This window comes from Hypanus sabinus, chromosome 19 (genome assembly GCF_030144855.1).
Source record: "Hypanus sabinus isolate sHypSab1 chromosome 19, sHypSab1.hap1, whole genome shotgun sequence".
In the NCBI taxonomy this organism is placed as follows: Eukaryota; Metazoa; Chordata; class Chondrichthyes; order Myliobatiformes; family Dasyatidae; genus Hypanus; species Hypanus sabinus.
Window position 1 is genome coordinate 72,973,868 of NC_082724.1, and position 20,824 is coordinate 72,994,691.

The 20,824-nt window shown below is 44.0% G+C and overlaps 1 protein-coding gene across 1 annotated transcript in view; it reads left to right on the top strand.

Moving 5' to 3' along the window:
* Positions 1-20,824, top strand: part of LOC132378056 (interleukin-17 receptor E-like) — a 102,702-nt gene that overhangs the window by 54,100 nt on the left and 27,778 nt on the right. The window contains exons 8-11 of the mRNA XM_059944721.1: positions 12,772-12,828; positions 13,450-13,516; positions 14,070-14,242; positions 19,725-19,772. Of these exons, the coding sequence (XP_059800704.1) occupies positions 12,772-12,828; positions 13,450-13,516; positions 14,070-14,242; positions 19,725-19,772 (345 nt within the window). The remainder of the gene's footprint in view (positions 1-12,771; positions 12,829-13,449; positions 13,517-14,069; positions 14,243-19,724; positions 19,773-20,824) is intronic.

Below are 20,824 nucleotides of genomic sequence, written 5' to 3' on the forward strand. Positions count from 1 at the left end.
GAGGGGGGAGGGATGGCTGGTGATAGATGGGGCTGTGAAGTGTGAGGGTGATAGGTGAGGGGAGGGATGCTGGTGATAGATGGGGCTGTGAAGTGTGAGGATGATAGGTGAGGGGAGGGATGGCTGGTGATAGATGGGGCTGTGAAGTGTGAGGATGATAGGTGAGGGGAGGGATGGCTGGTGATAGATGGGGCTGTGAAGTGTGAGGATGATAGGTGAGGGGAGGGATGGCTGGTGATAGATGGGGCTGTGAAGTGTGAGGATGATAGGTGAGGGGAGGGATGGCTGGTGATAGATGGGGCTGTGAAGTGTGAGGATGATAGGTGAGGGGAGGGATGGCTGGTGATAGATGGGGCTGTGAAGTGTGAGGATGATAGGTGAGGGGAGGGATGGCTGGTGATAGATGGGGCTGTGAAGTGTGAGGATGATAGGTGAGGGGAGGGATGGCTGGTGATAGATGGGGCTGTGAAGTGTGAGGATGATAGGTGAGGGGAGGGATGGCTGGTGATAGATGGGGCTGTGAAGTGTGAGGATGATAGGTGAGGGGAGGGATGGCTGGTGATAGATGGGGCTGTGAAGTGTGAGGGTGATAGGTGAGGGGAGGGATGGCTGGTGATAGATGGGGCTGTGAAGTGTGAGGATGATAGGTGAGGGGAGGGATGGCTGGTGATAGATGGGGCTGTGAAGTGTGAGGATGATAGGTGAGGGGAGGGATGGCTGGTGATAGATGGGGCTGTGAAGTGTGAGGGATGATAGGTGAGGGGAGGGATGGCTGGTGATAGATGGGGCTGTGAAGTGTGAGGATGATAGGTGAGGGAGGGATGGCTGGTGATAGATGGGGCTGTGAAGTGTGAGGATGATAGGTGAGGGGAGGGATGGCTGGTGATAGATGGGGCTGTGAAGTGTGAGGATGATAGGTGAGGGGAGGGATGGCTGGTGATAGATGGGGCTGTGAAGTGTGAGGATGATAGGTGAGGGAGGGATGGCTGGTGATAGATGGGGCTGTGAAGTGTGAGGGATGATAGGTGAGGGGAGGGATGGCTGGTGATAGATGGGGCTGTGAAGTGTGAGGATGATAGGTGAGGGGAGGGATGGCTGGTGATAGATGGGGCTGTGAAGTGTGAGGATGATAGGTGAGGGGAGGGATGGCTGGTGATAGATGGGGCTGTGAAGTGTGAGGATGATAGGTGAGGGGAGGGATGGCTGGTGATAGATGGGGCTGTGAAGTGTGAGGATGATAGGTGAGGGGAGGGATGGCTGGTGATAGATGGGGCTGTGAAGTGTGAGGATGATAGGTGAGGGGAGGGATGGCTGGTGATAGATGGGGCTGTGAAGTGTGAGGATGATAGGTGAGGGGAGGGATGGCTGGTGATAGATGGGGCTGTGAAGTGTGAGGATGATAGGTGAGGGGAGGGATGGCTGGTGATAGATGGGGCTGTGAAGTGTGAGGATGATAGGTGAGGGGAGGGATGGCTGGTGATAGATGGGGCTGTGAAGTGTGAGGATGATAGGTGAGGGGAGGGATGGCTGGTGATAGATGGGGCTGTGAAGTGTGAGGATGATAGGTGAGGGGAGGGATGGCTGGTGATAGATGGGGCTGTGAAGTGTGAGGATGATAGGTGAGGGGAGGGATGGCTGGTGATAGATGGGGCTGTGAAGTGTGAGGATGATAGGTGAGGGGAGGGATGGCTGGTGATAGATGGGGCTGTGAAGTGTGAGGATGATAGGTGAGGGGAGGATGGCTGGTGATAGATGGGGCTGTGAAGTGTGAGGATGATAGGTGAGGGGAGGGATGGCTGGTGATAGATGGGGCTGTGAAGTGTGAGGATGATAGGTGAGGGGAGGGATGGCTGGTGATAGATGGGGCTGTGAAGTGTGAGGATGATAGGTGAGGGGAGGGATGGCTGGTGATAGATGGGGCTGTGAAGTGTGAGGATGATAGGTGAGGGGAGGGATGGCTGGTGATAGATGGGGCTGTGAAGTGTGAGGATGATAGGTGAGGGGAGGGATGGCTGGTGATAGATGGGGCTGTGAAGTGTGAGGATGATAGGTGAGGGGAGGGATGGCTGGTGATAGATGGGGCTGTGAAGTGTGAGGATGATAGGTGAGGGGAGGGATGGCTGGTGATAGATGGGGCTGTGAAGTGTGAGGATGATAGGTGAGGGGAGGGATGGCTGGTGATAGATGGGCTGTGAAGTGTGAGGGTGATAGGTGAGGGGAGGGATGGCTGGTGATAGATGGGGCTGTGAAGTGTGAGGATGATAGGTGAGGGGAGGATGGCTGGTGATAGATGGGGCTGTGAAGTGTGAGGATGATAGGTGAGGGGAGGGATGGCTGGTGATAGATGGGGCTGTGAAGTGTGAGGATGATAGGTGAGGGGAGGGATGGCTGGTGATAGATGGGGCTGTGAAGTGTGAGGATGATAGGTGAAGGGGGAGGGATGGCTGGTGATAGATGGGGCTGTGAAGTGTGAGGATGATAGGTGAGGGGAGAGTGGGAATAATGTTGGAAACTGTGAGGTGATAGGTGGGGGTGATAAAGGCTGATGGAATCTGATAGGAGGGGAAGGCTGAGCATAGAATAAAGGGAGGGAGGCGGTGAGTGGGAGGAGTGATTTAAAATTGGTGTCAGTTTATCAGTGCAGTGTTGGAGAGAAGCTCTAAATGATGCAGGTATGGGGAAGTTACTGGCTAAACATGTGATCAAGCCTATGTTGTACACACTTCAAAACTAAACATGGACATCTTACTGCCTCTGAGAGCAGAATGTTAGTCATGTGCGCAGTGATGTGTCCAAAATGGCAACTGGAGTCAGATAAGTAACTCAAGTCAACAGAACAAAGTGAATGGGGTACTTGACAAGTATATTTTACCATTTCTGTTCAGTGTGTGGGGAAAAGGCAGCAGGACAAATAATTGCACAGGCAACTTGTATCTAAGAGTTTTAATCCTGGATTAATTCAGAAGGAATAAAGAATGTTTATTAACATTGTCACTCAGATTGGCTGACAAAGCAACATCAAAAAAATAAAAAAACATTCTGAAGTCTATCCAGCCCTTTTTGTACAACCCTTGTTAAATTACTGACCACCTGGGAATGAACGTATCAGTTGACAATTTGGGCATCAATGTATCAGATGACATCATCTTATTATGATAATAAGAATGACATCTATATAAATCTTACGTGAATTTATTTTAAATATATGCAACCATTCTTCTGTTTCTCCTTAGGTCCAAAGATCAGTTACACTGTCAATCCCGAGCAGAAGCAGATCGCAGTTACTGCTCCGCCAGGGCGTACTGTGAAGGCTATGTTATGTTACAGGCGAGGCCTGATATGTCGTGAGCTAAACAAACATTCAGTTCAGCTGGTAAGAAGCTGGCAGAAGTTTACACGAGGAAATCTGCAGATGCTGGAAATTCAAGCAACACACACAAATGTTGGCGGAACACAGCAGGCCAGGCAGCATCTATAAGGAGAAGCACTGTCGACGTTTCGGGCTGAGATCCTTCGTCAGGACTAACTGAAAGAAAAGATAGTAAGAGATTTGAAAGTAAGAGGGGGAGGGGGAAATCCGAAATGATTGGAGAAGAGGGGGTGGGGTGAAGCTAAGAGCTGGGAAGGTGATTGGCAAAAGGGATACAGAGCTGGAGAAGGGAAAGGACCATGGGACGGGAGGCCTAGGGAGAAAGAAAGGGGGAGGGGAGCACCAGAGGGAGATGGAAAGCAGGCAAAGAGTGATGGGCAAAGAGAGAAAAAAAAGGGGGGGAATAAATAAATCGGGGATGGGGTAAGAAGGGGAGGAGGGGCATTAATGCAAGTTAGAGAAGTCAATATTCATGCCATCGGGTTGGAGGTTACCCAGACGGAATATAAGGTGTTGTTCCTCCAATCTGAGTGTGGCTTCATCTTGACAGTAGAAGAGGCCATGGATAAACATATCAGAAAAGGAATGGTACGTGGAATTAAAATGTGTGATCACTGGACTCCAGACAGTCCTTCCAGGTGAGGCGACACTTCACCTGTGAGTCGGCTGGTGTGGTATACTGCGTCCGGTGCTCCCGGTGTGGCCTTTTGTATGTTGGTGAGACCCGACGCAGACTGGGAGACCGTTTCGCTGAACACCTACGCTCGGTCCGCCAGAGAAAGCAGGATCTCCCAGTGGCCACACATTTTAATTCCACGTCCCATTCCCATTCTGATATGTCTGTCCATGGCCTCCTCTACTGTCAAAATGAATCCAAACTCAGGTTGGAGAACAGCACATACCGTCTGGGTAACCTCCATATTGATGGCATGAACACTGATTTCTCTAACTTCTGTTAATGCCCCTCCTCCCCTTCTTACCCCATCCCTGATTTATTTATTTCTCCCTCCTTTTTTTCTCTCTCTGCCCCTCTCACAATCACTCGCTCCTTGTCTGTTCTCCATCTCCCTCTGGTGCTCCCCTCCCCCTTTCTTTCTCCCGAGGCCTCCATGATCCTTTCCCTTCTCTAGCTCCGTATCCCTTTTGCCAATCACCTTCCCAGCTCTTAGCTTCATCCCTTCCCCTCCGGTCTTCTCCTATCATTTCAGATCTCCCCCTCCCCCCCCCACTTTCAAATCTCTTACTATCTTTCCTTTCAGTTAGTCCTGACGAAGGGTCTCGGCCCGAAGCGTTGACAGCGCTTCTCCCTATAGATGCTGCCTGGCCTGCTGTGTTCCACCAGCATTTTGTGTGTGTTGGCAGAAGTTTAGCTCTTTTAAGAGGTAGGAGAGGTTTTGGTACTTGTGACATTAAGCCCTTGTTAATAAAGTTCAAGGTGAATTCCAGAATATAAAGTTAACTACAGCTGCACATTTTGTGTTTGTAAGTGGCTTTATCCCAACAGTTCCTCGAACTAAAAGCTTCCATTTTCAGGAGCTCCTTGATGAGGTGTGGAGCCTTCATCAAAATTACTTCATTCCCCTAAAGAATTTTGCAATGGTCTGAAGTCATGAAGCACACCACGGAACCATTCCTTTATTCTAACAGATACCTGTACGCGGTTTATATTTAGAAGTCCATCAGATAGGTGTGCCTACTGTCCACAGAGGAACACGCACAAAGAGCTGGAGGACCTCAGCAGGTCAGGCAATTTCTATTCAGGGGAATAAATGGTCGATGTTTTGGGCAGAGACCCTTCATCGGGACTGGAAAGGAAGGGGGAAGGAAGCCAGCATGAAAAGCTGGGGGCGAGGGACGGAGTACAAACTGGAAGGTGATCGATGAAGGCTGGTGAGGGGTCGAGAAAGGTGGTAGGCAATGAGGATGAAGTGAAAAGCTAGTTAGATGGAAAAGGTAAATGGCTGAAGAAGAAGGAATCTGATCGGAGAGGAGAGTGGGACGTGAGAGAAAGGGAAAGAGGAGGGTCACCAGAGGGACATGATAGGCAGGTGAGAAGAATAGCCCGTAGGGGGCGTGGTTTGTTCTGATATACTAAGGAGTGAAACAAGAGTTGGAAACTATTGTTGCAGAGGTAAAACTGGATGAGTTTCCTCTCTGCAATAGTCTGAATGAAACCATAGATGAACAAGCTATGTGGTGAATCCCAGTGCAGGGAATTAAGCTGGTGGGAAAAACAGAAGATGTTGGAGATGCTCAGCAAATCAGGCAGCACCGGTTGGTTAAGAGAGAGTGGGAGGCTTGTTACCCTGTCTGAAGGAGCTGTAAGTAGAATCTGATCAGTGAGCATGTGAAAGGAAAGATACAGTTAGCATTCATGAGATGCAAGTTGACACATTGGACTAAATCAGAAATAAAAGGGAATTTTAGAAATTGCAGCTTGTTATTTCTCCATTATTGCAGAAAACCCAGGTTAGATATCGGTTGATACCAGTTCGTCACACTGGTTCTATGACCAACAGACACATTTTCAAGGACATTTTACATATCATGTTCTCAGCATTATTTTTATTTGCAGTTTGTCCTCTTTTGCACATTGGTTGTTTGTAGAGATTTGCATAACATTCTGTTATATTCCATTTTCCCTGTAAATGCCAACAAGAAAATGAATGTTATATGTTGACATATACATCTTTGATAATAAATTAACTTTAAACTTTGAACTTTTTTTTCTATGGCACAGGAAGCAAAAACTGGAGGACATATGTGTAAGGTGAATGGAAGGAGGGTTAAGGGAGATTTGAGGAGAAGGTTTCTTTGGACAGAGAATAGTTGGTATCTGGAACATGCAGCCAAAGGAGACGGTGGAATCAAATGCAGGTGGTATGCTTCAGAGTCACTTCATTGGACACTTGATTAGCAACGCACAGAGAATACAGGCCTAGTGCGCACAATTGGGATCAGTAAGAATGGACAAAAAATCACAGTGGTAGCAATGGGCAAAAGGACCTATTTCTGTACTGTCCACTTCTGTGACTCTAGAAATCCCACTGAAAATTCAGGATATGGGAAGGAAGGGCTAGATTGATCTTGGAATAGAGTAAAAGGCCAGCACAAAGGGCCTATACTGCGCTGTACTGTTCTATTTAAGGCAAATTTCCTGAAGTACACTGAAACACCAAAGATTAATAAAAATTCACTGTATTCCAGGTCAAGTCCATGCTGCACAGATCCATGTATTTTTAGAACTGTGTGAAGCAATTTCTAGGCCCTAGTTTCAGATAAAGAGTTGGGACATAAGGAGGGATTTTACTCAAAGGCTGCAAATCTAGAATAGTCTGCCCAGAATACTACGGACGCACAGCTATCAGTCATATTTATGGCTGAGATCAATAAGCCTTTATGCAGAAAGGGATTCTAAGGATATGGGGATCACACAACGAAGCATGCTGAAAGTAAAGGATAAACTATGGTGCCGTTAAATAGAGGAGCAATCTTGAAGGGCTGGAGTGCTTTCTCCTGCTGCGTATTTAGTTATTTGTATGTTTATATCACCAACATTCTTGCCAAGTCTTATCTTACAATCCGTGCCACTGAAGCCAGATTATCTGCTCAGCTGCACAATACTAATGATTAGAACATATTCTTTGTTGTGTCAACTACAGGAATTTTATTTCCAAAATACTTCAGTGACTATGAAGTGCAATCGTCAAAAAGCTCTATAAAAAGACGAGTTTTGAAGAATGAGGGGGTATTTCAGTGAACCCTACTGAACAGATAGAATGGGCATGGAGAGGATGTTTCTTATAGTGGCTGAGTCTAGGACCAGATGGAACAGCCTCTGAATAGAAGGATGTTCCTTCAGAAAGGAGACGAGGAGGAATTTCTTTTGAAGTACTTTTGGATGGTGAATCTACAGAATTAATTGCCACAGATATCTGTGAAGGCCAAATCATTGGGTATATTTAAAGTGGAGGTTGCTAGATTTTTCATTAGTAAGGGTGTTAAGAATTATGGGGATAATGGGGTTGCAAGGGGAGAAAAAAGCCAGTCATGATTTCTAGTCAAGATGGCACTTATGTACAACGCTTCTTCAGTCAACATCTTCTGGACAGATCATCAAATCAGATACTGTATTTCACTTCTTTTATGTCATTTACTTATTTTTTGTCTTGAACGTGATTCTGGAACTGTTGAAGCCTGTGATTTTTCAGTTTGGAGATTGGGCGTTTCAGCACTCTGCAGTCTCCGAGGGAATCCTGGGAGGCAGAGGCCGCATGCAGGAACCTTGCGGTGAGAAGGCAGCGAGCCAATGTTTGACTCCCCTTCACCAAGTAAAGCTTCCATTGTTCGCTGTTTAAAGCAACGAGCAAAGATTGAAATGTCAGCAGCCTGCCTTTTTTTATTGCTGGGGGATTTCACCGCTGCTGGAGAGGCGAGATTAGATTTTATCGCTGGTGAGATCACTTTGCTATGGCGAGGGGGGGGGGGGGCTTGCCTTTTCATCACTGATTCTGCTACGAAGGGGGAGAATGCTGCCCAAGTTTTCTGCGTTTTATTTGTGACTTTCTTTCAGTCTTGCGGTGAATTTGGTGGTCGATGTGCCTGTTCTGTTTTTGTTTGATTTTTTAATGCAAGGAAGAGGAATTTGGTGGTCGATGTGCCTGTTCTGTTTTTGTTTGATTTTTTAATGCAAGGAAGAGGAATTTGGGGGTTGATGTGCCTGTTCTGTTTTTGTTTGATTTTTTAATGCAAGGAAGAGGAATTTGGGGGTTGATGAGCCTGTTCTGTTTTTGTTTGATTTTTTAATGCAAGGAAGAGGAATTTGGTGGTCGATGAGCCTGTTCTGTTTTTGTTTGATTTTTTAATGCAAGGAAGAGGAATTTGGGGGTCGATGTGCCTGTTCTGTTTTTGTTTGATTTTTTAATGCAAGGAAGAGGAATTTGGGGGTCGATGAGCCTGTTCTGTTTTTGTTTGATTTTTTAATGCAAGGAAGAGGAATTTGGGGGTCGATGAGCCTGTTCTGTTTTTGTTTGATTTTTTAATGCAAGGAAGAGGAATTTGGGGGTTGATGAGCCTGTTCTGTTTTTGTTTGATTTTTTAATGCAAGGAAGAGGAATTTGGGGGTTGATGAGCCTGTTCTGTTTTTGTTTGATTTTTTAATGCAAGGAAGAGGAATTTGGGGGTTGATGAGCCTGTTCTGTTTTTGTTTGATTTTTTAATGCAAGGAAGAGGAATTTGGAGGTCGATGAGCCTGTTCTGTTTTTGTTTGATTTTTTAATGCAAGGAAGAGGAATTTGGTGGTCGATGAGCCTGTTCTGTTTTTGTTTGATTTTTTAATGCAAGGAAGAGGAATTTGGGGGTCGATGTGCCTGTTCTGTTTTTGTTTGATTTTTTAATGCAAGGAAGAGGAATTTGGGGGTCGATGAGCCTGTTCTGTTTTTGTTTGATTTTTTAATGCAAGGAAGAGGAATTTGGGGGTCGATGAGCCTGTTCTGTTTTTGTTTGATTTTTTAATGCAAGGAAGAGGAATTTGGGGGTTGATGAGCCTGTTCTGTTTTTGTTTGATTTTTTAATGCAAGGAAGAGGAATTTGGGGGTTGATGAGCCTGTTCTGTTTTTGTTTGATTTTTTAATGCAAGGAAGAGGAATTTGGGGGTCGATGTGCCTGTTCTGTTTTTGTTTGATTTTTTAATGCAAGGAAGAGGAATTTGGTGGTCGATGAGCCTGTTCTGTTTTTGTTTGATTTTTTAATGCAAGGAAGAGGAATTTGGGGGTCGATGATTATGCTGCTGCTCTTTTTCTTGGTTTTGTGGCCTTCTGGAGAAGAAAAATTTCAGAGCTATTTACTTAGATAGTAAATGAACCTTGAAGCATGATCACTTGGCAGAGCAGACTTGATGGGCCAAATGGCCTAATTCTGTTCCTATGTCTTGTGGACAAGCATCATGTGATGAGTGACCGCATAGTATCAACCCCGAACTCTGGACATCTTTACCCAGTAAACTGCAGAACCAGGTACTGCAATTAACCTCAGTGTTGATGTCTGCTATGTGCTCATATTGCTGGGATTTTACAACTACCATATCTCATGTTCTAGGTAACTTTAGCATTCATCAACCTGAAAAGATATGTAGGGCGGATGTGGTGCATGAAATCTCATCTGAACCAACTTAATCTGATTCAAACATCACTGAAAGTTAAATCTAATCTGTTTAGTTCTGAAGCAAATATATCTAATATCTGTGATGAAACAGTTACTGATAGTAGAAGTCAGGATAATTGGCAAAACAAAAAGATGATAGGTTTGTGGTGTAGATTTTTTGTGTTTTTAAAGAAACCAGACAGTGATTAAAACTAAAGGCTGATTTTGAAAAGAGGCTGACTAACATATTTGAGTCTTTCTGCATACTTTATAAAGCTTTACTTATTCTGTTAACTTATTTTGCACACTGGCTGCCCCCTGCACTACGCATATGTGACACCCTGGGAACGGTTTCACTGCTAATGTAATGGTCTTTCTGTAGAAGCGGTGTGGGCAAAGATAACGGGTGCTTTGGAATGTGAGCCGTTCAGTCAGGGAAGCAGGTTATTTTTGTTGTGTGCCTGACACCAATGTGAGCTGGGGTCTTCGTTCGGTGGGAGATGAAGAGAAAAGACACTGGGGAGAACCGGTCATGGGATTTGACCTGGTGGGGGACCGTGGAGTGAGGTGAAGAGGTCGACTGAGAATCGGTGAATATAACTTTTCGAAGAGTTGAGCTCCACATTTGACTTTAATTATAATAGCCCCTTTTTATGTGTTGTTTTTTTTTGCTTTATTTATTAACCCTTTAGTTAAGTTAATATTCATAAACCTAATTCCTTTAATTTGCCTGTTATTTCTCAGCACAGAGTTCAACAGGGTGGCAAGTTACACTGCATTCACATAAACCAGGACTTGGGGTGCAGGAGCCTTCCCCATCTCACGGATTTGGTGGGAGCAGAGTGTGTATTCCATAAAACTGGAGGTTTCACTTAGACCATAAGACATAGGAGCAGAATTAGGCCATTCAGCCCCTTGAGTCTGCTCTGCTGATCCTGATCTCACTCAACCCCACACACCTGCCTTCTTGCCCTATATTTTGATACCCTGACCGATCAGGAAACGATTAACTTCCACCTGAAATATACCCAAGGACTTCGCCTCCACCGTATTTCTATGGCTGAGTATTCCACAGACTCACTACTCTCTGGCTAAAAGAATTCCTCCTTACCTCTGTTCTAAAAGGTTGCCTCTCAATCTTGAGGTTGTGTCCTCCAGTTCTGAATACGCCCACCATAGGAAACGTTCTCTCCACCTTCACTCTATCTATTCCTTTCATCAGCATTCGGTAGGTTTCAATGAGATCTGCACGCATTCTTCTAAATTCCAGTGAGTACAGATCCAAAGCTGCCAATGCTCCTCCTATGTTAACCCGTTCATTGCCAGAATCATTCTTGTGAATCTCCTCTGGACTCTGTCCAATGACAATACATCCTTTCTGAGACATGGGGCCCAAAACTTTTGACAATAATCCCAAGTCCAGCTTGACTAGTATCTTATAAAGGCTCACTATTATCTCCTTGCTTTTATATTTTATTCCCATTGAAATACATGGCAACATTGCAGTTGCCTTCATTACTACTGACTCAATATGTAAATCAACCTTCAGAGAGTCTTGGACGAGGACTCTGAAGTCCTTTTGTACCTCTGATGTTTGAGCCTTCTCCCCATTTAGATAATAGTCTGCTCTATTGTTCCTCTTACCAAAATGCATCATCATATAATTCCCAAAACTGTATTCCATCTGAAACTTATTTGCCCATTCTTCCAATTTGTCTAAGTCCAGCTGCAATCACATTGCTTCCTCAGCACTGCCAACTCCTCCACTTATCTTCGTATCATCCACAAACTGTGCCACAAAGCCATCAATTCCATTATCCAAATCACTGACAAACAATGTGAAAAGTAGTGGGCCCAATACTGACCCCTGAGGAACATCACTAGTCACTAGCAGCCAACCAAACTAGTACTTGAACTGTTAATGCACTATAATGATGCATTTTGCTGTGTGTTTCAACAGACACATGACAAATAAAATTATTCTTATCTTTACATTGATTGTACAACTTTCATACATACAGGAAGAGCTCAATGTATTAGCTGTCTTCATTAAATTTCAAACTAAATTTATTATCACAGTACATACATGTCACCACATACAACCCTGAGATTCATTTTCTTGTGGGCAAACGAATCGATGAAAGACCGCACCCAACAGGATGGACAAACAACCAATGTGCAAAGGACGACAAAATGTGTAAATACAAATAGAAAAACACAATAAATAAACGAGCAGTAAGTATGAGATGAAGAATTGTTGGAAGTGAGTCCACAGACTACGGGAACAGTTCAGAGAGAAGTTATCCAATCTTTTACTGGATATGACCTTCTTTTGTATTTTGTCTATTTTGAGTTCAGATACATTACATTGGTGAACCAACTATAATGAGATTGAAAACCATGCCAATATTTAATTTGCAAACACGAGGAAATCCGCAGATGCTGGAAATTCAAACAACAACACACAAAATGCTGGTAGAACACAGCAGGCCAGGCCACATCTATAGGGAGAAGCGATGTCGAAGTTTCGGGCCGAGACCTTTCGTCAGGACTAACCGAAAGGAAAGATAGTAAGAGATTTGAAAGTAGAGTGGGGAGGAAAAAGCAGGATCTCCCAGTGGCCACACATTTTAATTCCACGTCCCATTCCTATTCTGATATGTCTATCCATGGCCTCCCCTATTGTCAAAATGAATCCAAACTCAGGTTGGAGGAACAACACCTTATATACTGGCTGGGTAGCCTCCAACCTGATGGCATGAACATTGACTTCTCTAACTTCTGTTAATGCCCCTCCTCCGCTTCTTACCCCATCCCTGACATATTTAGTTGTTTGCCTGTTCTCCATCTCCCTCTGGTGCTTCCCCCCCCTTCCTTTCTTTCTCCTGAGGCCTCCCGTCCCATGATCCTTTCCCTTCTCCAGCTCTGTATCACTTTCGCCAATCACCTTTCCAGCTCTTAGCTTCATCCCACCCCCTCCGGTCTTCTCCTATCATTTCGCATTTCCCCCTCCCCCCCCACTACTTTCAAATCTCTTACTATCTTTCCTTTCGGTTAGTCCTGACGAAGGGTCTCGGCCCGAAACGTCGACATCGCTTCTCCCTATAGATGCTGCCTGGCCTGCTGTGTTCCACCAGCATTTTGTATGTGTTGTTGTCAATATTCAATTTAGTCATTCTGTATCTTGGATGTGTTTCATTCAATGAACTGATTTGCATGTGCTCTGTAACATTTTGAATGTACTCTTGTGTTCCCTGCAGAATAACTCCACATCTACTCTGTCTTATAACTACTTGCTTCCTTGCCTCTGTATCCAGGTAATAATAAGTATTCAATAAATGCCTTTGGGATAAGAAGAGATTAGTAAATCTATGGTGTAGCTGATGGGCTATATTAGTTAAATATGACAGTAATTCCTTTCACTTAGTTTAGCAACCTTTTTTTGTGTAGCACACAAAGTGCTGGAGGAACTCAAGCAAGTCAGGCAGCATCAATGGTGGGGTAAAAACTGTTGCCACTTTGGGCTGAGACCCTTCATCAGAACTGGAATGGGAGGGGGAAGAAACCAGAATGAGGGGGAGGGGAAGGAGTATGAGATGGCAAGTGGGATAGGTGAGACCAGGTGAGGAGGAAGGTGGGTATGCAGGGAGAAGAGGATAAAGTAAGAAGCTGGGAGATAATGTGTGGGACAGGTGAAGAAGTAAGGACCTGATAGAAGAGGGCTTCTCCTTCTCCATTGTTTGCTGAAGTAATGCAACACTTCAATTAAAATATTTTCACCTATGTTCTCCTGTAAGTGTGGGTCACTTCCCTATATCACAATAGATTGAAAAGCCAGGTTAACAAAGTCAGTTTAAGGCTTTTCCCACTTGTGCTCTTGAGGAGCTGAATGTGATCTTTCGAAAAATGAATAAGGCTAACTTTTTTTCTTTCTCTAGGCGTTGTACCTCGGGCCCGATAGCCTTCGGATAATAGACTGTCCATTCACTGATGCTCCTGAAGCCGGTGAGTACTGTGGGGTGTCACAGCAGGGGAGTAGTTAGCACAATGTATTTATAGCTTGGAGTATTGGCGTTCAGAGTTCAATTACAGTTCCTCTGTAAACAAGTTTCCATTCCTTTCCGTGACTACGTGGGTTTCCCCTCGGGTGCTCCAGTTTCCCCCCACAGTCCAAAGACACATGAGTTAGTAGATTCAAGCAACACACACAAAATGCTGGTGGAACACAGCAGGCCAGGCAGCATCTACAGGGAGAAGCACTGTCGATGTTTCAGGCCGAGACCCTTTGTCAGGACTGTCAGGACCGAGTCCTGATGAAGGGTCTTGGCCCGAAACGTCGACAGTACTTCTCCCTGTAGATACTGCCTGGCCTGCTGGGTTCCACCAGCATTTTGTGTGTGTTGCTTGAATTTCCAGCATCTGCAGATTTCCTGGTGTTTGTAAGTTAGTATATTAATTGGTCATTGTAAATTGTCCTGTGTTAAATTGCAGATTACTGGACAGCGTGACTCTGTGATAAATGATTTTTAAAATCTGTTCTACTTATTTTTCTGAAAAGTTGGTCCCGATCTCTGGAGGTCAAGCAACTTCTCAGATACAATTCAACTCAAGAACAACATGGCAGTCCATTATAAAGGGAAATGCTCCATTAAACTTGGTGCAGTCCTCTGTTGGAAGTCAAATGGATCCTGTGTCGAGTTCAACGAATCAGCTGCAAGGCTTTTACGATCTGTAAGTTCAAGCTACGCATTGCCACTAACCACTGGGAGGAGCATTGTCTATGTATCATAACACCCCCAGTTACAAGAGCTTTACTGATGATTTTACCAGACGGTTAGTAAAGAGCCAAAAGCCTGTGATCCCACAGTAAGTTTGATCAGTGGGCAATGTGTAGCCCTTGTCTGCTAGCCTCTAGAGGAATTCATATGTCGTGCTTCCAACTCACAAGCAGGGCACTTGAGTAACTGAACCTTATCGGTCCGTGGACATTCAGCTAAGAAGCAACAATTCGGAAGCAGGCCTCTCTGCTCCTGAGTTTTCAGTTGGAACAGAGTTTGTGTTGAATCTGTACGTCCTCCCCGTGGAATGCGTGTCCCCTGGCTTCCTCCCATAGTCCAGTCAGGTGCCGGGCTGTTTTAAACAGTCCCCTGAATAGGTTAAGGTTAAACCCGGGTTGCTGGGTGGTGCAGCTAAAAGTATTGGAAGCCCTGCTGTGCTGTATCTCTAAATGAATGAAAAAATAAAGACTTAATATGGAGCGTACACAGGGCAGAATCCAAGTATTTGGCTTGTACCATTCCCCTTTAAACACAGATTAGTTTACATGATTAACTAAATTGGACCGTTGCTAGTTCTGGGCTCTTTGGAAGCACGTGTAACTCTTCTTTGTGAATTTTTAAGTGATGGGGCAGTTATGGACGGTTGGGACCTCAGAATAAACCATTCTGGAACGGTGAATGCCATCAGTATTTTGATGCATTTAATAGTATCAGGTGTTATTCCACAAATGACATTTTCAGCACTCTGATAAACCACAGTGAAATACAATACACCAGAACAGCAGAGATCCTAATTCAACCCATTTTTTGATTCCCTGTTTTTCTTAAAATGTCCATTTTAGCACAGTGTTTGATTTACTGATCTAGCTTGCAAGAAATATGCTAAATGAAGGCTTTGCAATAAACCGAAGAATCTAGCCACCTAAAAGCCAACTTGTTTGATCTGATGCAGAGTGGAAGACCGTTTCACTGAACACCTACGCTCTATCCACCAGAGAAAGCAGGATCTCCCAGTGGCCACACTTTTTAATACCATGTCCCATTCCCATTCTGATGACTCTATCCATGTCAAGATGAAGCCACACTCAGGTCGGAGAACAACAACATTGTTGAACATTTATTTCTCTAACGTCTGTTATTGCCCCTCCTTCCCATCTTACCCCATCCCTTATTTATTTATTTATTCTCCCCCTTTTCTTTTCTCTCTCTGCCCCTCTCACAATCACTCACTCCTTGCCTGATGTCCATCTCCCTCTAGTGCTCCCCTCCCCCTCTCTTTCTCCCGAGGCCTCCATCCCATGATCCTTTCCCTTCTCCAGCTCTGCATCCCTTTTGCCAATGGCCTTTCCAACTCTTAGCTTCACCCCTCTCTCTCTTGTCTTCTATCATTTCAGATTCCCCTCTTCCCCTCCCATTTTCAAATCTCTGAGTATCTTTTCTTTTAGTTAGTCCTGACGAAGGGTCTCAGCCCGAAACGTCGACAGCGCTTCTCCCTATAGATGCTGCCTGGCCTGCTGCGTTCCACCAGCATTTTGAGTGTGTTGCTTGTTTGTATCTGTGGGGTTTGGCAAGACAGAATCTGTGTAATGAATTGCACAGTAGCATAACAGTTCACACAACACTACCACAGTGCCAATGACCTGGTTTCCATTCCACTGCTGCCTGTAAGGAGTTTCTGTGTTATCCCTGTGTGTTCCAGTTTCCTCCTACATTTCAAAGATGTTTGCTTTGATAGTTTGATTAATCACATAGAATACAAGAGCAAAGATGTAATGCTGAGGCTTTATAAAGCTCTGGTCAGACCACACGTTGAGTATCGTGAGCAGTTTTGGACCCTTATCTAAGAAAAGATGTGCTGGCATTAGAGAGTAGGTTCATGAGAGTGATTCCGGGAATGAAAGGGTAACATATGAGGAATGTTTGATGGTTCTGGGTCTGTATTCACTGGAGTTTAGAAGAAGGAAAGGAGATATAATTGAAATCTATTGAATATTGAAAGGCCTAGACAGGGCTGACATGGGGAGGATTTGTCCTATAGTGGAGAGTCTAGGACCAGAGAGCAGAGCCTCTGAATAGAGGGACATCCAGTTCGAACAGAAATCAGGAGGAATCTCTTTAGCAAAAGGGTGGTGAATCTGTGAAATTCTTTGGCACGGCTGGCTGTGGAGGCAAAGTTGTTGAGTATATTTAAAGCGGTGGTTGATAGGTTCTTGATTAGTCAGGGCGTCAAAGTTTACAGGGAGAAGGCAGGAGAATGGGATTGACGGGGATAATAAATCAGCCCCGATGGAATGCACTGAATGGCCTAATTCTGCTCCTGTGATTTGTGGTGTTGTGGTCTACTGGGCAGAATGGGTGTTGTCCGTTACTGTCTGTATCTCCAAATAAATACTAAAACAAAGCACTTTGTCAAGTTAGGGAAGCATTAACCAGAAGTTCTGGCATTGATGGAACAAGTCTTAGAAGTGGAGAACCTTCAAATGGAGAGGCTGTTTCAGAGGGCAGTCAGGAATTAACCACACTGGTGGACTGGTAGTCACAGATAATGACAATAGGTTTAGATTCCCTCAAGGTATAATGGAACAAAGATTTTGCAACACTGTCCCTATTACTGATGTCAAAGTAGCAATATAAATTTAAATTCAGTGGTGAGATTCAAACTTGTGTTAATTGTGGAAAGGAGTCAACTAACCTTCCTGCTGTGTTGCTGTTCCTCCATCTTTGAAATTTCAATGTTTTGACTAGAAGTACTTTAGCTAATATACAGACCTAGGACCACATCTAGTATGTGGGATATTACTGTGTCTCTGCCTCAAGGAGCAGCAAATCTTGCTACCTGCTTATACCTGAAGCATAACCCTGAAGTGGAATTAGACCTTGAGTTAGATTTGTTTATTATTGTCACGTGTGAGGTGTGGAAGGACAAATATGCAACGTTGATACAGTGAATAGTAGGGCACTGAGATGTGTGATAGAACAAAGGGACCTAGGAATACAGATCCATAATTCCTTGATAGCGCCATCATAAATTGGCCCTCATTAATCAGACTTCTGAGTACAGGAGTTGGGATGTTGAGATGAAGTTGATAAGGCATTGGTGAGGCAGAAGTTGGAATACTGTGTGCAGTTCTGATCACCTACCTACAGGAAAGATACCAATAAGCTTGAGGGAGTGCAGAGAAAATTGACACCAATGGTGCTAGGACTTGATGATCTGAGGTATAGGGAAAGATTGAGTAGATTTGAGCTTCATTCAATGGAGCACAGGTGAATGAGGGAAGATCTTGTAGAAATGCGGGCTATCAAATTAAAAGGGGTATGGATGGTGTGAATGCTTGTGGGCTTTTTCCTTGGGTGCGAAGGAAACCAGAGGTCCATGAGCCAGTCTTCATTGGAGGATCAGAGGTGGAGAGCGTAAGCAACTTTAAATTCATCAGTGTGTCCTGGACCCAGCACTTAAGTGCAATTACAAAGAAAGCACACCAATACCTCTATTTCCTTAGAAGTCTGTGAAAGCTTGGCATGACATCAAAACTTTGAGAAACTTCTATAGATGAGTAGTGGAGAGTATATTGACTGGCTGCATCACAGCCTGGTATGGAAACACCAATTCCCTTGAATGGAAAATCTGATAGAAAGTAATGGGTATGGCCCAGTTCATTGTGGGTAAAGCCCTCCCCACTATTGAACAATCAATATGAAAGCAGCATCCATCATCAAAGATCCTCACCATCTAGTATATTCTCTCTCATCTCATCAGGGAGAAGGCACAACAGCCTCAGGAGTCACACCACCAGGTTCAGGAACACTTACTATCCCTCAGCCATCAGGATCTTGAACAAAAGGAATAACTTCGCTTACCCCATCATTGAAATGTTCTCAGAACCTATGGATTCACTTCTTAGGGCTGTTCATCTCATGCTCTCAATATTTATTGCTTATTTATTATTATTTTTGATTTGTAGAGTTTGTTCTCTTTTGCACTCTGGATGAATGCCCAAGTTGTTGTAGTCTTTCATTGATTCTATGATGGATTTTTTAAGTATGCCTGCAAGAAAATGAATTTCAAGGTTGTATAAGATGACATGCATGTTCTTTGAGAATAAATTTACTTTGAACTAGAGGTAAAAGGTTTAGGTTGAAAGGAAGGGTTTTTCTTCACTCAGTGTGAGAAGAGTTGCTGGCGGAGTTGAACTGTAATATTGAACCAAAGTTTGGTTAGGGACATTGATGTGCAAGGTGTGGAAGGTTACGTCCAGGTGAAAACATATGGGACTAGGCAGAAGACCAGGTGGGTATGGACGAGATGTGCTGAAGATCCACTTTCTGTGCTGTAGTGCTCAATGTTTCTATGACTTTATGTACCAAGGACCAGTGAACAAATTAATCCATCTGTACAGATTATTTCATAGCCTAAATACACCAGGTAGTACATGGGAAACAGAATGCAGAATATCTATTATAGATGCACTGAAAGTTCAATGCAAGTGAATAATGATGTGCAAGACAATGGCAAAGTCGATTACGAGACAAAATTCTAACATTCTTTCAAGTATCTTCTTACAGAGGAATGGAAGCTGTCTGGTGCTGTATGTTTTCAGACTTTTGTATCCTCTGCTTGATGGAAGTTAGGCGAAGAGGGAAGTATGTGGTGGGAGGGGTCTTTTATTGGTTGGTTTTCTGAGGCAGTGAAAAATGTAGACAAGTCCATGTTAAGGAAGCTGATTTTGTGATGTGCCCACCTTCATCCACAATTCTCTGCAGCTTCCTACAGTCTTGGGTAGATCAGATGCCAAACCAAACTGTGATCGGTGAGGTCCAGTGCAGAAAGTAGTCAGCTGCCTCCCCAGAGATCCTTTGGTAAACAACTTAGCCACATTTCCTGGGTTTAGTGACTGTTAAAACTGTAAAGGAGTACTTATCAATATTCCAAAAGTGTCTGAGCTTCCACTGAGGCGTTGCAGTTTCTGAGCTTTGATAAATCCAGCCACCTGTCGATCAGGTTAATAGTTCTCCTCATGATAATATATACCTTCTTAATCTGCCTTCCTATCACAACTCCAATAAGCCCAGAGGAGGACAGGTTGAGATTGGATTGGGGTTTCATTTGAAATATTTATCAATTTAATTTTAAAACTGAAATTAAAAAAAACTATTTCTAACCCAAACAAAATTAAATTGCTTTCTAATTAATTGCTGGTTAGCATTAACCACAGAAATGATGAAAAACATAGCAATACATTTTTCATGTAAACAAACTAATAATATTGATTAATACACATTAATTTGTCTCAGAAATGTTACATTAATCCTGAAGGAGTTAAAAGCAGAACATTACAGTTCGGTTGACTGGACACCATCTACTGGAATAATCTGCAGGCTCCTTTGCATTTACTCGAAGCCATGATTGATGATTTTCTTTCTCTACTCCACAGACCTATGTGTTTGAGAGCGTTGACAAACATTCTCGGATGTGTATCAAGGTAACTGATCTTGCTGATAAAAGATCACAGCTTCTTCGATGTTCTCGTGCTATCAGTTACCACGTTAGGAGGAACTTCCTCCTCTGTATTCTGAGTAAGACCGAAGCCACTGTCTTTATTCTTCAAACAATTTCTGTTGCCTGGCTATCAAAGGCCTTATTTTTCATGCCGACTCTCTGAAGCTTTCCCAGACTATTTGTTTTTGAGTCAGGCTTTGAACCACCTACTGCGCCCTTGTATTGGCCATTTCTCAGTTCATTTACTGCTAAATTCATCATGAGTACCTTTTTATTTCTACGTTTAGATATTCTAAAGCTCTTCTGGACAATCTGTCAATTCCACTCTGCATCATCTTAAGTTCTGCTACGTGTATCACAATGTACACTAAGTTTTAATTGTCTATCAATTTCATGCTTTACAAATGTGAGCATAATTTTAAAATTTGTATCCTTGTTTTCATGTTCCTCACCAATTCTCTTCTTAGCATCTCTCCACCTCCTACGGCCTAGATAGAGTTGATGTGGAAGGGGCAGGATGGTAGCTCGTAGTGGTTAACCTGTGGTAGTGACCCAGGTTCATTTCGCATTGGGGTCTGTAAGGGGTTTATATTACATACTGCAGTGGGAGAGTCCAGGACCAGAGGGCACATCCTCAGAATAGAAGGATGCCCCTATAGTACAGAGATGAGGAGGAATTTGTTTAGTCAGAAGGTGATGAATCTGTGGAAGTTATTGCCAGATGACCGTGGAGGCCAAGTCGTTGAGTATACTTAAGTGAAGGTAGATAGATTCTTGATTAGTCAGGGTGTCAAAGATAGGAGAATGGGGTTGAGAGGGATGATGGGCCAGATGGCCAAATCCTGCTCCCATGTCTTTCGGCCTTGTAGTCTGTAACCCAGTGCAGTGTCGCATTCCTCCCACCCTCTTGCACACCACCAATATTCGTTCAGAACTGATGGCTGTACCTTCAGCTGCCCAGGCCATTGCTCTGGAACCCCACACCACAATTTATGTTCCTCCTCCTTTAACACACTCCCAGGACCTGCCTCTTTA